Source organism: Heterocephalus glaber, unplaced genomic scaffold (assembly GCF_053883595.1).
Source record: "Heterocephalus glaber isolate CG9 unplaced genomic scaffold, H.glaber_assembly_v1.0 deba00001428, whole genome shotgun sequence".
Lineage (NCBI taxonomy): Eukaryota > Metazoa > Chordata > Mammalia > Rodentia > Bathyergidae > Heterocephalus > Heterocephalus glaber.
In genome coordinates, this window is record NW_028258293.1 from 21,941,099 (window position 1) to 21,955,973 (window position 14,875).

General features: G+C 37.2%; 2 protein-coding genes across 3 annotated transcripts in view; one reads left to right on the forward strand and one right to left on the reverse strand.

Moving 5' to 3' along the window:
• The first annotated feature begins 3,469 nt into the window (after nt 1-3,469).
• Nucleotides 3,470-14,875, forward strand: part of LOC101719498 (olfactory receptor 5P1) — a 104,043-nt gene continuing 92,637 nt past the window's right edge. The window contains exons 1-3 of one of the 2 annotated variants that reach the window (XM_087211759.1): nt 3,470-3,560; nt 7,747-8,011; nt 11,414-11,517. In XM_087211759.1, the coding sequence (XP_087067885.1) occupies nt 11,491-11,517 (27 nt within the window). In that variant the 5' untranslated portion in view covers nt 3,470-3,560; nt 7,747-8,011; nt 11,414-11,490. Of the gene's footprint in view, nt 3,561-7,490; nt 8,012-11,413; nt 11,518-14,875 lie in introns of those variants that run through there. The other variant, XM_087211760.1, reaches the window with a different exon arrangement.
• LOC101700561 (olfactory receptor 5M5) lies at nt 13,209-14,147 on the reverse strand. Its single transcript, XM_004851770.1, has one exon. It carries the CDS (start codon nt 14,145-14,147, stop codon nt 13,209-13,211), a length of 939 nt encoding a protein of 312 aa, XP_004851827.1.

Below are 14,875 nucleotides of genomic sequence, written 5' to 3' on the forward strand. Positions count from 1 at the left end.
AGAAAATTTAAAACACACTGAAAAATTATGATGATCAAGTTTTACCAAGTGATATATTTATCTAGTATGTGTGAATGATGTAGATTATTAGAAGCTAAATAGTCTCAAATTGCATCAAAAACAAAACTTAAATATAAGCTCTTTACAAAGGTACCCATTTCAAGGAAAATGACTGACAAATGTTGAAAATGAGGTGATAAAGATATGTCATGTAAATAACCCTTGAAATTTTTCTGAAATCCGTTCACTTCTCTCCATTCATCATTGCTGTCGGTCACAGATCTCTGTCCTGTAGGACTGCTACAGAAGCCTAATTGGAATCATTCTTCCTGCCTTTAGTCTTTTCTCTGTTCAGCTCTCCCACTGTGCTCAGAATAACCTTTCTAAAATCCATTTCTGTCTGTTAGTCAGTCCCCTGCTTGAAGCTCTAGTGAATTCACATTGCTCATGCAACAAAGCCCAACCTCTTTAATATAGCTAACAAAGCCTTGCATCATTTGGCCCCTGCTACCTTTGATAACCTCATTTCTTGCCACTCTTGGCAAGTACTCCTTGATTCAGCATCTCTTCCTTCATTTTTCAGTTCTTCCAATACACATCCTGTCTTCCGGACCTCTCTAGGTCAATTTAGCAAGAGACTTCTTACTGTATAATCAAACTTCCACAACTATAAGTGGAACAGTAGTGAAATGCAGATCCACAAAAGAACACAATATTTGAAAAAGTGAAAATTAATGATCAAATTTTAAGTGAATAATTGTTTTGTCAAGTTGTCAGTACCCCCACTCACATTCTTTGGATCTTTCTGTGCTGTAGCCAACTTTAACAGGCTTTATTGTGTCTCTGAGGGTAAGAACTCTACTTGTCCTCATGACCCAAGGCTTGAAATGCCTCGAATTCACCAAGCACATTCCTGTTCCAAGCCTATGCAGTTTCTGCTCCCCTATTGCTGTGAACACTCTTCCAATATTCTTGTGATTCACCTCCTTCAGGTACCAGTTCAATGACTATGTTTTCAGAGAGCCTTTACCTAACCATTCTATCTAAAATAGCTTCTCCACTCCTAGCACTTTCTGTTCTCTTTCTGTACTTAATTTTCTTCCTAGTACTTATAATCATCTACTTATTTATTTGTTTAATGTTTGCTACCTCATTAGAATAGAAGCTCCATGAAATCTGTTTTATGCACAGTAGGTACTCAATAATTTTTTGTCAAGTAAATAAATACACTGAAAATGGATTAACTGTAAGACTTTTTTCTTCTTTTTTAAAAATAGATAATTGGCCTTTCCCCCTGTCCCCATGTTTTTAGAATGTTCACGAGCAAGGTTTCCACCTCCTAAATAAAATTTTTTCACTATGGAGAAATTTAAAGCTTACAAAAAGCATTTTAATTCTGTTCTTTAAAGAGAAAGATTGGATTTCCACCAGTAACCCCAAAGCAAAGCCTGTCAGTTGAAAAACCTTACCTACGTACACAGAAGTCAAACTGCATTTCAGTCTCTCAGGACCAGAAAGGATCACCAGATATTTTTGAAAGAGGCCCAGAACAACAAAGAGGAAGAAGGAGTTTTGCAAACAGAAATAATGTAAGGAGCAGAAGAACTCTAAAAAGAAGTTACAGGCCAGGGATTTAGCTCACTGGTTTTGCCGCCTGCTGAGCAAGCGCAAGGACCTGAGTTCGATCCCCGGTACCAAAAAAAAGAAGAAGAAGTTATTCTATAAGATAATAATATGAAGCCATTAAGAAGCAAAAACTGGAAGGTGGGGGATGTAGCTCAGTGGCAGAGCACTTGCGTACTGTGCATGTGTGAAGCCTGGGACTGATTCCCAGTACAAGTGTGGGCAGGATGGGGAGTAACAACAATTGGAGAAGAAGAATAAATTCTTGAAATTTAGTAACAGAAAAAAGACAAATTATTACACAAATTACACAGGAAAATTCCAAAGATAAGAATGCATTTTCAGATCGCAATGCCTTCTTAGATTTAAAAAACCTTTTTGCTTAGTAACAAAATTGTAAAAATCTAACATACGTAATAAAAAAATCCCAAGTTTATACATGGGGAAGACCTCCCCAGGTATATTTTAAAAAAATAGCGAATATCAGAATAGACCACTGTTTGCTAGAATATCATGGAATAATCCTTTCACGTTTCTGAGGGAAAAAGATTTTCAATCCAGAATTGTAATTCTCTAAAAACTATCAGTCAAGAGTGAAGCTAATGTAAAGTTATTTTGAGACATGCAAGAACTTAGAAAACTTATTTGTCAATTACATTTAACAAGGAGCTTAAGGAAGTGGTAAAGCAAAATAATGGAAACAGGAAAACAGTGGGAGAAATTGGATCTATAAAAGAGTAAAATAATCTGTCATAGCACACAAGATGTATTTCCTCCCTTTTCCTCCATTTTTGTTATACTGTGAGGTTTTTGCAATCAGAGATTATGTCTAATTTAACATTAACTATTTATTACCAAACCTGGGGAGAAGTGCAAGAGAAAATGGTTTTGGAAATAGTTGTATCACCCAAAAGGGGCCAATGTATGAATTCACTATCATTCAAAAATCTGGTCTTCAGCCTTCCATGCAAGATTCTATCATGGCCAGAGAGCTGGTTGGAGTCAGGCATTCTGAGTTGCCCAACAAAGCTCATAAGGTGCTAATGGATATGGCCAGATGCCATTTAGTCAATTTAAGAAAAATTATAAATCTAATAGTCATCAGTAGCCTGGTGACTCCCATTTGTTCAGCTGGTGAGCCTGGATCAGTGTGGTGGACTTCTGCTATGTTCTAGTGTTAAATGGCAGCTGGCTTGGGTGTGTCAATTTCTCAGATAAGGGGGGACAGATATTGGGATTGGACTCATACCTTCCAGTTCCATGGATCATTTCCAATGACACTACTCTGTTACCTCTGCTAACCTGATTACTTCCTTTGCTGACAGTCTCCTAAATGACACGTGTTTCTAAAGCAGGAAGCCATCTGTGAACTGTTCTATAAGGATCAAGACCACAGTGTTTGAATGGAAGATGAAGTGAACAACAAAAATGAGAAGCTAGGCATCCAGAGATGATTAAGATGTATTTCCTGTCCTCTAAGAGCTTGTAGTCCAGTGAAGTGACAAGAAATGTAAAGAATCACTCTTAGTATAGGCAGTGGGAGGCCTATGGAAGTGGGTCAGAATGATTTCCTTTTAGCCTGGGCCAATTTCTTGCTTTTGTGTTATTTCTACTGGTCTTATCTTTTGTGTGGACACTGCTTTTATGACCAAGAAAGTTACACAAATAAAACTATCTATTGAGAGCGGAAATACCATGCGTTTCACAGGGTTGACACAGGCTGGAAGTCTGGACTGCATGTGACCATGATGCTCATGCCTTTCAAGGGGGTGCAAATGCTGTAACTTTCCTAATCATATCCTCATAATTTTCTCAATAACAGGATTAGTGTTAAATCCCAGGGGAAAGTTGCAAGAACTCATTTTTTCAAGTTGTTTAAAACTCAGACTCAACAAATGCCCCCATTTATACCACACTGTGACCTAAAGGACATGCAAGTAAGTAGCTTCTAGTGCTAATGCCTCAGATATTTTTAAAAATATTATTTAAAAATTATAATTCACAGGTATTGTATTTGGTTTAAGGAAGTTTAAAAAGTCATATTTAAGTTCATCAGGAGTATGTAATGCATCTGACAGTATAGTTCAACATGATCTTTAACTCAACATTTGTATCATAATATTTATTAATTCTGTAAAGACTTTTAATGTGTTATTATAACTTAGAACTCTTTTCTTTTTGTAAGAAAATGCCTTACAGGCTCATTATTTAAGAAAAAATATTTCTTCGTAGTCAAGATGTTTGTCACAGGGGCTTTTGAATTATTTATTTTTACTAATCAAGCAAAGATTTATGTCGTTTTAGAGGCTATTCTTTTCTTTCATTTTGTTCTTATTTCAGAATTTTAGTTATTATTAAGTCCTCATATATCACATCTCAAAAATTGGCTTTCATAACAAAAGTGAGAGGTTCAAATGGGAATTAAATTGTCAAAAAAATCGGGTCCACTCCGGTGCATTTTGAATCATGACAGCAATTTGATCCTGCAGCTAAAGAGTACAGAGAATATGAAAATAAAAGGAATTGTTAGGCCCATACATCTACTCTGTTGTCAGTTATTCACCAGAATAGCCCACGGGAGTTAAGTAGCTACTTGCCATATGATTCTTCTGTTAGTGTGTTTTGGAGAGAATTTATAAAGCTGGAAGGATGTGCCTGAGAATATTGTGCACCAAAGCAAGCTAGGTTTCTGGGGCAGATGGAACCCTAAATACGGAAAGCTCCGTTGTGCTGAGATAACCTCCTGGAGCAGGCTGACGCCTGGGCCAGAGCTGTGCCCCACACTCCTGCTGGCCCCAACTCTGTGCTTTCCCTGGGTGAAGAGAAGCAGGCCAGTACCTGTGGGCACAGGAGTAACAGGCCGCAGGCCACTACACTGCTCCCAAGAAGGGATTCGGAGCCTACACCAGTCCCGTCATTTAGAAGACAGCACAAACCCAAGGGTTTTGGTGCTATATCCAGCCCCCACTAATAACATGCCACTCAGGCCACTGTATTTCCTATTTTTTCTGTTAAAACTATTTTCTTGACAAATAAAGATTTTTTTTATATAGTCAAGATATATGATGTGATGGATGTATATGCTGTAGAGTGAAAAGAAATGAAAAGCTCGAGTGAAGAATGTTGAAAAAGCTCTCAGGCCGACCTTGGATTTTGCAATAGCAGCTGTACCTCTGTAAATAAAGGGAGCTAAGCAATCTCCTGCCAGTCTTCCCAGGTTTGAATCTGGCCTCCACTGCACTGTGTGATCTAAGATATGTCACTTAAGCTTCTCTAAATTTCTCCTTGCTCATCTGTGTTATAGTTAATCACAATGGCATTCGTTATTGTGATGATAAAGACATCTGCTCGAGTATGCAAAGTGCTTAGCCCAGTGCCTGCAGGAGAGGGACAGTCCACGAGTCCAATGTATGTAAGTGCTGTGTGTGTGTGTGTGTGCGCGTGCGTGTGTGTGTGTGTAGGGTGTGTGAGTGGTGGGGGGTGTTAAAGCCCCTTATGGAGTCCTAGCTCTTTTTCACTGACATCCTGGGATTTTCTGAGCCGATCCCTTGGGCTATTCTGTCTGCCAGCTAAGTCCAAAACATGATAAAGGAATGAAATATGTCAGTGGCAAGCTGAGATAAGAAGGGCAGATATCTGTGATTTCTTAGGCAGCAGCTAGATTCTGACAACCAGAGAAGTGAGAAGTGAGGACCCAGTGTCTTTCTTCTACTTGAGTGCTGGAAGTCAGGGCAGACTGTTCTAAAAAATGGCATTTAAATCCCTGTGCAGAACAAGAGAATTGCTGGGCAGAGGGAAAAGTGAGGTGACTTTCCCGGAAACACAGCTACTTGGTGTGTAGGAAAGGTCTCTTGACTCCTGTTTCAATATCTCTTTTATTGCATCAAACTATATTTCTTCCTGTTTTCTTAGAATCTCCAGAAAATATATTGGACTGAGCACGGATACAACTGTCCACAATAAGGATCATATGAAACTACACCCTTCCATTAAAAAATGTCAAACGGTTGCTGTGTCCAAGGCTTTGTGTGGGTGTTTAAGCACCCAGGATCTTTCTGCTAAACCATCTCTTTTTGATCAGTTATCTCTCAGTTGGCAGGTCTGAAACTCCAACACCATTTTGAATCCTCTACCATCTTATGTTTCCCTCTTTTTCCACTGCTAATTATTCAGTCTATCCATCTAAATTGTGGTTGCATCTTTTAAATTTAGCTCCTGCCTCTGGGCTTGGTACTGCAAAGGTAATTTGGAGTTAATAATGTAGGGTAGAATCCTGAGTGAAGATTTAGAACTACTTGAGTGGAATTGGTTCCTTAGTTTTTTGTTTACTTCTAAATAAAGATATAAGTTAAAGGCATCTGGAATCCTATCATCCGTAAATAAACAATACTAACTACTATACCAATCTGTATATCTAATATTTCACATATACAATTAAAAAATAAAAGGTTGCATAATTTTTAACCATTTACACATACATCATGGGCATTTTTATGAAAATAAAATATTACTGTGTCATCATTTAAACTGTCATATTGTAGACTATTGAATAATAAATACATTTCTTAGTTTATTTAACCAGTTCTTCATTAGTACATGTTTATATTGCTACTGATATTTTACTCTTGTACAGACTATTATAACAAATTACTAAATACATAGATTTTGTGAATTTGTTGTATTATCATCAAATAAATTCTTGCAAAGAAAATCACTGAATAAAAAGATGTTTAATTTTAAGGCTTTTGGTGATTATTGCCAAATTACCTTCTTGAAATTTTATTCCAATTTGCCCTCTCTAAAGTAGCCTATATGTGTACCTTTTCTGTCCATGTACCATAACCTTGGTTATTAATATTTTTAAAAATCTTTGTCAGTCTGCAAGGTGAAAAGTGATCTCATTACTGTTTTAATCTGTATTTTCTTGATCACTAATGCAACTGAATATCTTTTGCACAGTTAAAGTCATTTGTATTTCTTATTTTGTACATCATCTATTCATATTCCGTACCTACACTTTCACTGATTTACCTTTTGCCTTTATTAATTCTGTCATATACACTGTAAGTATTTTCTCACTTAATGCTTGTCGGTTTATTATAATAGAAACTTAGATTGTTTATTTCATCAAATCTGTCATATTTGTATTTGTCAAAATTTCTGGCCCTGATTCTTTGTTTGGGAATCTTTTCTTATTCTAAGACTAGCAAATATTCACCTATATTTTCTCTAAGTACTTTTAAGTTCTTATTTATTACATTAAGATCTGTTCAGTCTTGAACTTACTTTGATATAAAGTATAAGATACATAATTGATGCTCTAATTTATTAATAAATGCATTCTTCCTCCCAGTGATCTGAAATGCTGACAGTATGATATACTGTACTCATGCATACGTGAATCTACTAAGGATCTTTGATATGAGGAGATTAGAAGCAGAGATACCTGGGTGCTCCAGGTGCAAAGAAATGATAAGGGTGATAATAGGAAAGGAAGAGGAGGGCATTCATGTAAGATGAAAGGAAGAAATCTTGTCCTCTCTGAAATATGAAGGTCACAGGGAGAGGTCAAAGTAATTGTAATTTTTTTGATCCAGGTGACTGGTGGAAAGCACCGTGTACAAGAATTGGGAAAGCAGAAATGAGCCATGGAATAGAATATGATGGTTAATTTAATTGCTAAAATTTTGAGTTTGTGGACGCAACAGAATATTTATGTAGTAGTATGCATGGGGAAGAGAGGGAAAGGAGGAGAAGAAAGAGTGAGTAAGAGTGTGAGCAGATGAAACCAAGATTTAGTTCACTTTTGTTGGAGATCTACTGTATTTAAAAGTCAGTGCCGCATTCTGCTGACTGGACAGATTTTCCGCTTCCTTGAGCAGTAGAGCCATACCCAGCACCCCGCGGAGCGTCAGTTGCACAGGCTTCACCTTGCTCCTGTCCGGGGCAGCTTTATAGTTCTATGTCTCAGGCTCCACACCCTCCTACTGTCAGAGCAGGGTAGAATTCCCATTCTAATAGCCCTGCTAGGGGAAGGTAGAGGGCACTGGAGGGAAGAGAGGTGGAGGAAGATGTATTTGTGGAACTTTGCCCTTTATGTTATTTTTTCTCAATTTCTTCCAGTCTCAGTGCTCATCTAAGCAGAGAACAAGGAAAAGGAGCAGGAGAAACTGAAATGCCCCCTCTGCTACTGCCCATCAAGCACTCTAGCCTCCCTCCCACAGCTCACCTCTCATCACTGTCTCACAGGCTGGAGTGAGGACCACAGATGCTCAGAGTGGTCGCAGACCTGGAGGTTGAATGCTACCCGCCACAACAGCGGCTGATGCTTGGAGAGGAGCTCCCAGTGGCTGCTCTGATACTTCAGACTTTTGCTGTATGGGAACAGGTGAGCTGTACTTGTTCAAACTCAAAGGAAGGTCAATGATTTATTATAGATTTATTATGAGTCAAGAAGACAACTTGGTATCCAGGGAACAGTGTCTATGCTTCAAGTCAGTGACTTGCAAAGAGATATTGGGGGCGGGGCTCCTTAAGTAGAAAATCGGCTGTATAATGTTTTCCAGATACCTAGATGAGATGAAGAAATTCCACTATTGATATATGCAACTTCCATATTCCATCTATCTATCATACAGAGAAATGTAAAAGCATTTTTAAACAAGGATTTTCTAAATAGTACTTTCAAATCAAAGATTCTGAAAGTTGAGCACAGGTCATAGTGGTAGAATCTGGTTATTAAAAATAAAAGTTTCCTACTTTCATAATGTTTAAAATATAGTTCAGCATACTCTGTGCTATTTTGTCCTTATGATAACTTTGTGAGATATTATTTTATTCATTTTCCAGATGAAAAAGCTAAGGCTCATTTGATTGATACTGCAGTTCAGAGCAGATTTGGGGCTCAGTTGCATCCAACCTTGAGTTTTCCTGTCGAATACCCTCTCTATTACATCGCCTCCCTTCCACAGGCCTGTTTTTTTAAAACTTAAATTTTATTTTTCACAGACCTGATTTTCTGAGGGTAAATTTTTGTTTTTTTAAATGAAATATTCATCCCCCTAGGCCACGCGTTCTTTTCTCTTTTTTTGGTACCAGGATTGAACTCAGGACCTTGTGCTGGCAAAGCAGGGGTGGTGCCACTGAGCTGAACCCTTGGCCCTTGATCAGGCATTCTTCTCAGGCCCAGAATGATTTATTTCCTTGCTCACCATGCAAGCGCTGCTAATGTACTCTTATAGGTTAGGCCACAAAGACATAACCTTCTTTTGCTAAATTTAATTTAATGTACAGGGAAATATGAACAGGCCAGGAATAAAAAGCTTAGCAGGTAGTGTTTTGACAATTAATTATAGTACAGAAGAGAACACTCCTAGATTAAAATTCATAGACTTGCTATTTCGTGCCTATGGCCACTTTTGGACCCATTTTGTTTTGTGATAAGGTGGAAAGATAGTCCAAAATGTTACTTTTTTCACAAAAGGACTGTTCTTAAATACCAATGACACCAAATTTATTTCTTCTCAATTTTCTGCTTTATTATAATCAGATTAATTTAAATTCTGCATCTGAAAGATTTCTAAGGAAAGCTAGTTGTTAGTTTTGCTAGGGCAAATGATAAAGTAAAACACTATAATAATAGATTGATTTCAGGTGAAATAGAATGATGGGGCAAAGCAGGTTAAGAGTAAATCCTTCTAAAAGATGATAAAAATGGAACAAAAAGCTTCTATGGAAAGTCTAGAGATAAACATTTAACTCTCTTTACTCCTGCTCCAATTTGAGACCCCTGATGTCATGCAGCATCCCTAGCCCAGGTTGACATGCAGGTGGGCTGGAGAGTGCTTTAGCCTGGCTGGTTCATTTCTAAGTCTTCTCCTCACACACTTCACACCACGTCCAATGTAGTCAGCAGCCAGTGTCAGCTGCAGCAAGGAGCAGAAGCTGCAGGCTGGTAGGTTCCAGATGCCAGAGTGACCAACACACCCAAGCGAAAAGTAAACCTGTGGGAATAAAATATATTTTTTTCAGGCCACAGAACAAGGCCTTCTGGAAACTGTTAAAACAGTTAAACTGCCTCAAAGGCCTAAGACATACTTATTTGATTTCTGAAAAAGAATGACCATCTTTTCCCTTCTCCACTCTGCACTATCTAATCAGAGGTGGAAGTTCTATTTATTTATAAAAGTTTATATTTTTCCAGCAACCTGGGTGGAAAAGTAAGATAAGTCTGTTACTTTCCACAAACCTAACCTGTACAAGTTCTGACTTCAGAGGCTCCTTATCTGGAGGATGCAACACTTAATTGCAGGCAGAGCCACTCTCAAGTGCTGAATTAATACTTTGCTGTTTCATCTTGCTCATCAAAGAATGTCAGAACTACGTGTCCAGGGCAGATGTGAAAATGTGGGATTTGAGATTTTAAAATGCTTAATTTCTCAAATACTTGTACATGAAAAGATATGAGGGAAAATGGAAAAGGGTAATTGTTGGCCCTGTGATATGTGATAAAAAATCCTTTTGATATGTTTCTAAGTGGGAAAACCACCAAAGTATTAAATAAGGATAAATAAAACATTTAAATCTGTATTGACTGAAAAATTCTGCATCTTATGTGCAAATGAGTATAAATTTATGTATATATATGCATATGTCATATATTTCAGTTACATATAGATTTTTTAGTGAAATCCGCCTATTCAGTGAAGACTGGCAAATAAAATTCATTTTTAGGATTATCATGAGAAAAATAAATTTGCATTTTATTATGTATGTGAGTTTTATTTTCACTTTCAAGGAAATAACGCACTCAAAATCAATGAAAAGTTCTATTATTTTGAAATATTTATCTATTCCAAAGATATTTATTTAGGTCCAAAGAATTAGTATATTATATATATTGATTGAACAGCTTCATTTATAAGTGAACAAAGATGCATGATTGTGTTGGTTTGTTTTACGGCTTAAGTATTATCATTTAAATATATTTAAGAGCATGTATGTGATGTTCTATGTATTTTGAAAAAATGTAAATAATTAATTGGCGAATTTTTCACCTGAGATGTTTCTTTATAAGGCAAAGACAGGGAGATAAATTTATAAGGCTTAGGAGTCTCAGTGAAGAGGGAAAGGAGAGAAAAAGTCAAAATTTAGCTGATTCAGATCCTTTTTCAATTCTCTGGGAAATTTAGGAAAATGTAGATTTATATGTTTCACAATTTATGAATAAATTACTCTTCATTTCTACTTTGTTTTATAAGAGCATCAAAGAGCGTGAAGAAAGTGCACAAATTCAACAGCTGGAAGCTATTTTGGGGAGGTTTCATGACATATCTTTAGTTTCTTCTGAAAAGAACTAAAGAAATGTTTACATCAAATATTCCTTTCAAGCATGAATATAATTAACTTGTCAAGGGGCATGTATTAAAACACATGAAATCTATTACTATTATTTCTGCTTCTAAATTAAATTGATCTGAGAACAGTTTGAGAAAAAAATTTAAGAAGTGTGGCATTGGATTGAAAACACACTTTTCAATCTAAGTGTTGGTATTCATTTTTATTTCCATTAGTCACCTCTCTTTATATAGGCCTGTGGTCCATCGATCGATCCAGCTCTTACCATCTTCCCAAAGAATTAACTTCTCCAAAGCATTCCTTTCCCTGGTCAGGTTGTGTTGTCTTTTTATGTCTTCCTGCATTACAGATATTAGCCTTCTTTGGGGAATATTGAAAAACTGTCCTCCTAAACAACTCCGATAATTCCTTTTCTCTCACTCTCCCACCACAGGACTTTTACTGGCCATCCATTGGAAGCAGAAGTAAATACAGAGGAGTTCAGTCAGTTCAACTCAGCAGACAGTTCTCATGTATCTGTCTGTGCTAGGAACTGTGGTAGGTACTGGGGTGTGAACTGAGGAAGATAATCCGCTTAGTTGCAAATAGCCAATGGTCTAACATCCAGGTTCATATTGTCCTTCAGCCTTACCTGATCCACTTTGTTTATTCCTTTCTAGCTCATTACCTGTGCAACTCTCCTTTCTTCTTGGCTGGCTTCCTACCTTTCCTCACTGGTTCTTTATCCTGGCAGTATTTTTCTTTTTAACCAGAGCCAACACTTTATCCCCAAGTGCTTAGGAATACAACTTGTAACTCAGTTCTTTATATAGGCTTTCTGAACTAAGTAAAAACAATTTTCGGTACTTAGCTATTTTTAATTTTTTTAAATTAGGCAATCACAAGCAACAATCAAATAAAGATCTCATCTTATTATCTGAAAAATTAACTTGGGGAACCCTTAGTTTCTTTATTGATTTTAAGCTTACTGTTAATTGGTGAAATATTTTTTTAACCATTTATAAAATCAGACAATAGCCATCTTTCAAAAAAAGTTTAGGGGAAATCTAATGGTTTATGGCAGATGTGTGTGTCTTAAAAATTATTTTGAAAGAAGTATTAGAATTCAGACTCACAAAAACCACAGAGTGCTATTCTTGCTTACATAAAAACAAAATTAAAGAGTTATTCTTTCACTTGCCCCTATAAACAACAAGAAGTTATGCAGATTAATCTTCAAGAAATTGGAATATCAAATCTGTGGAAACAAATAAAGAACATGGAAAACGTTGCAAAATCAAAAGATGATAATTATCTTTCTCAGAAACATGCATACCCTTCCTCGGTTACCTTAGGACATACACTCTTTCCTTTGTTTTTCCCCTACTTCTCTTTTCCACTAAAGAAAACAAATCACTGTAGTTGTACTTTTCAGACACTAGAGAAATTAAACCTTGACTATTGAGTAAATGACTACTTATAGTTTCTCTGAAATATCCTAGACTTTATGCCTTCTAATTAAACTTTCTTTGTCAAAAAAGCCCACCTTTCACTGAATCACAGTTTTTCTTTTCCTTACTCCCTTTATAATTGCTGTAAAACTAGTTTTCTATTGTTCATTCAAAGCACGCAGTATTTCAATTACATATGGACTAAATAAGCTTTATGTGAGCTGGTATTGAAGTTTAATTACTATGTGTAGCACTGTGTTACGAAGAAATATTTCTTAAGAATACCAAATTACCAGTATAGACTGTTTTAAACTAGAAAATGTTTGTAATAAAACATTTTCATGTGTGAGTTTTATGTTCATCTACACAAATGTATAGTTTGACCCAAAGTGCTACTTTTGAGAAACTTTTTTTAAATTTTTTTGGTACCGGGGATCAAACTCGGGAGGCAGATGACGGCGGCACCACTGAGCTAAATTCCTGGCCCTTTGAGAAACTTTTTGAATTTAGAGGTCATATTGTTATCAAATTTGTAGTAAGCTACTTCATTTTCAACGTATAAAACTCATAGTTAATGACAGTCTAGCTTGTAACTCAGCTCTGATTAGTCTATGATAACTGATTGGATTAAAATGTTACTATGTCAAACAAGTGGTCCAATATTTTGGTCATTAAAACCCCAAATTGGATTAACTCTTTGCTTTTTGATTGGATAGCAATTGGCCTTCTAAATTTCAATCAGATTGGTGAAATATGTTAATGATCATATTTTCATCAAGCCACAGTTTGATAACTCACTCACTGTGACTCTTTGCCCTCTAGCATTTTTTTCAGGGTGTCCTTTACTTCTGTGTTTCTCAGGCTGTAGATCAGAGGGTTAAGCATTGGGATAACAAGACTATAAAACACAGAGACCACTTTGTTGTATGTCCATGAATTCTCGGCTTTAGGTTGCTGCAGGTACATGAAAAACAGTGTTCCGTAGAAGATGGTGACCACAGTGAGGTGGGAGGCACAGGTGGAAAATGCTTTGCACTTGCCTTCAGAAGACTGAATTTTTATAATAGAAAAGAGGATGCAGATGTAGGAGCCGAGGACAGTCAGGAGGGACCCTGTGAGATTCACCACAGAGAAGATCAAGAGCTGCTTCTCTTTGTTGTGGGTGTCAGAGCAGGAGAGGGCAAGGAGAGGAGGGTCAGCACAGTAGAAGTGGTGGATTACGTTGGAGTCACAGAAAGACAACTGGAAAGTCAGTATTGTCTGTATCACGGAGTTCAGGAAGCCGTAGGTGTAGACTCCAACCACCAACTCTTTGCAGACACGCTGGGTCATGATGGCTGTGTAAATCAAGGGGTTACAGATGGCCATGTATCGGTCATAGGCCATTGTGGCCAAGAGGAAGCACTCAGTAGTGGCGAAAGCACTGGAGAAGTACAGCTGAGCAAAACAGCCTGAAAAGGAGATGGTTTTTTTCTTCACCAATAAATTTTGCAGCATCTTGGGCCCAATGGAAGATGAGTAACAAAGATCAATGAATGCCAGGTGACTGAGGAAATAGTACATGGGGGTATGGAGCCGTGAATCTGCCTTGATGAGCAGGATCATACCAACATTTCCCACCAAGGTGATGAGATAGATTACCAGAAACACCAGAAAGAGGGGCAGCTGAAGCTCAGGATGGTCTGTGAATCCCATGAGGACAAATTCTGTCACCGTGGTACCGTTGCCTCTTGCCATTTTATTCTCATCTGTTGTGAAAAGAAAAAAATATAAATTAAAAATGATTAGATACTTAAAAAATTTCCCTATTTCTTTGTTCCACTATGAGATAACAAAAATTTGACCTCACATTCCCAATAATTAAAATCTGTCATTAGCCAGGGGACTTTATTTTGCTAAAACAGACTCAGAAAATCTGAGCTTATTTCTTTTTGGAAGCAGGGGTGTGATTTTCCTAGGTCAAGCTTTATTTTCATGTTGACAGCAGAAATATTCTCTGTTCAGTTCAATAATTATGTGCTTGTATCTCCACTTGGAGCCAGATAGCATAGGATTTTGGGATGGAGATTGGGTATGACATTGTCTTTTTTCTCATGGAGTCTAGCAGAGGGGCTCATAAAGTATTATTCCACAAAAAGGAGTGACCTGAGTAGGGCCAGAGATGTAAGACTGCTGTAGGATATGGTGGGGAGAGATTATGTGGACAGTGGAAGCAAAAAAAAGCTTCACTCACTGATATTTTTCCATTTGTCAGACACATATTGCCCATCTATAATGTGCCTGATGCCATGCTTAGTGAAGGTGGTACAAAGACGAATACGCGTAAGTCTGCCTTCAATGAGCTCTCGGCCTGGTAGGAGAAATATGAATGTAAAGGACTAGTTGCAATTCTGTATGGATCCATGCTATGAAAGAGATGAATCCTGTAATTCAACCTGTCTGCAAGAAGGGCGGTGAGTGTGAGT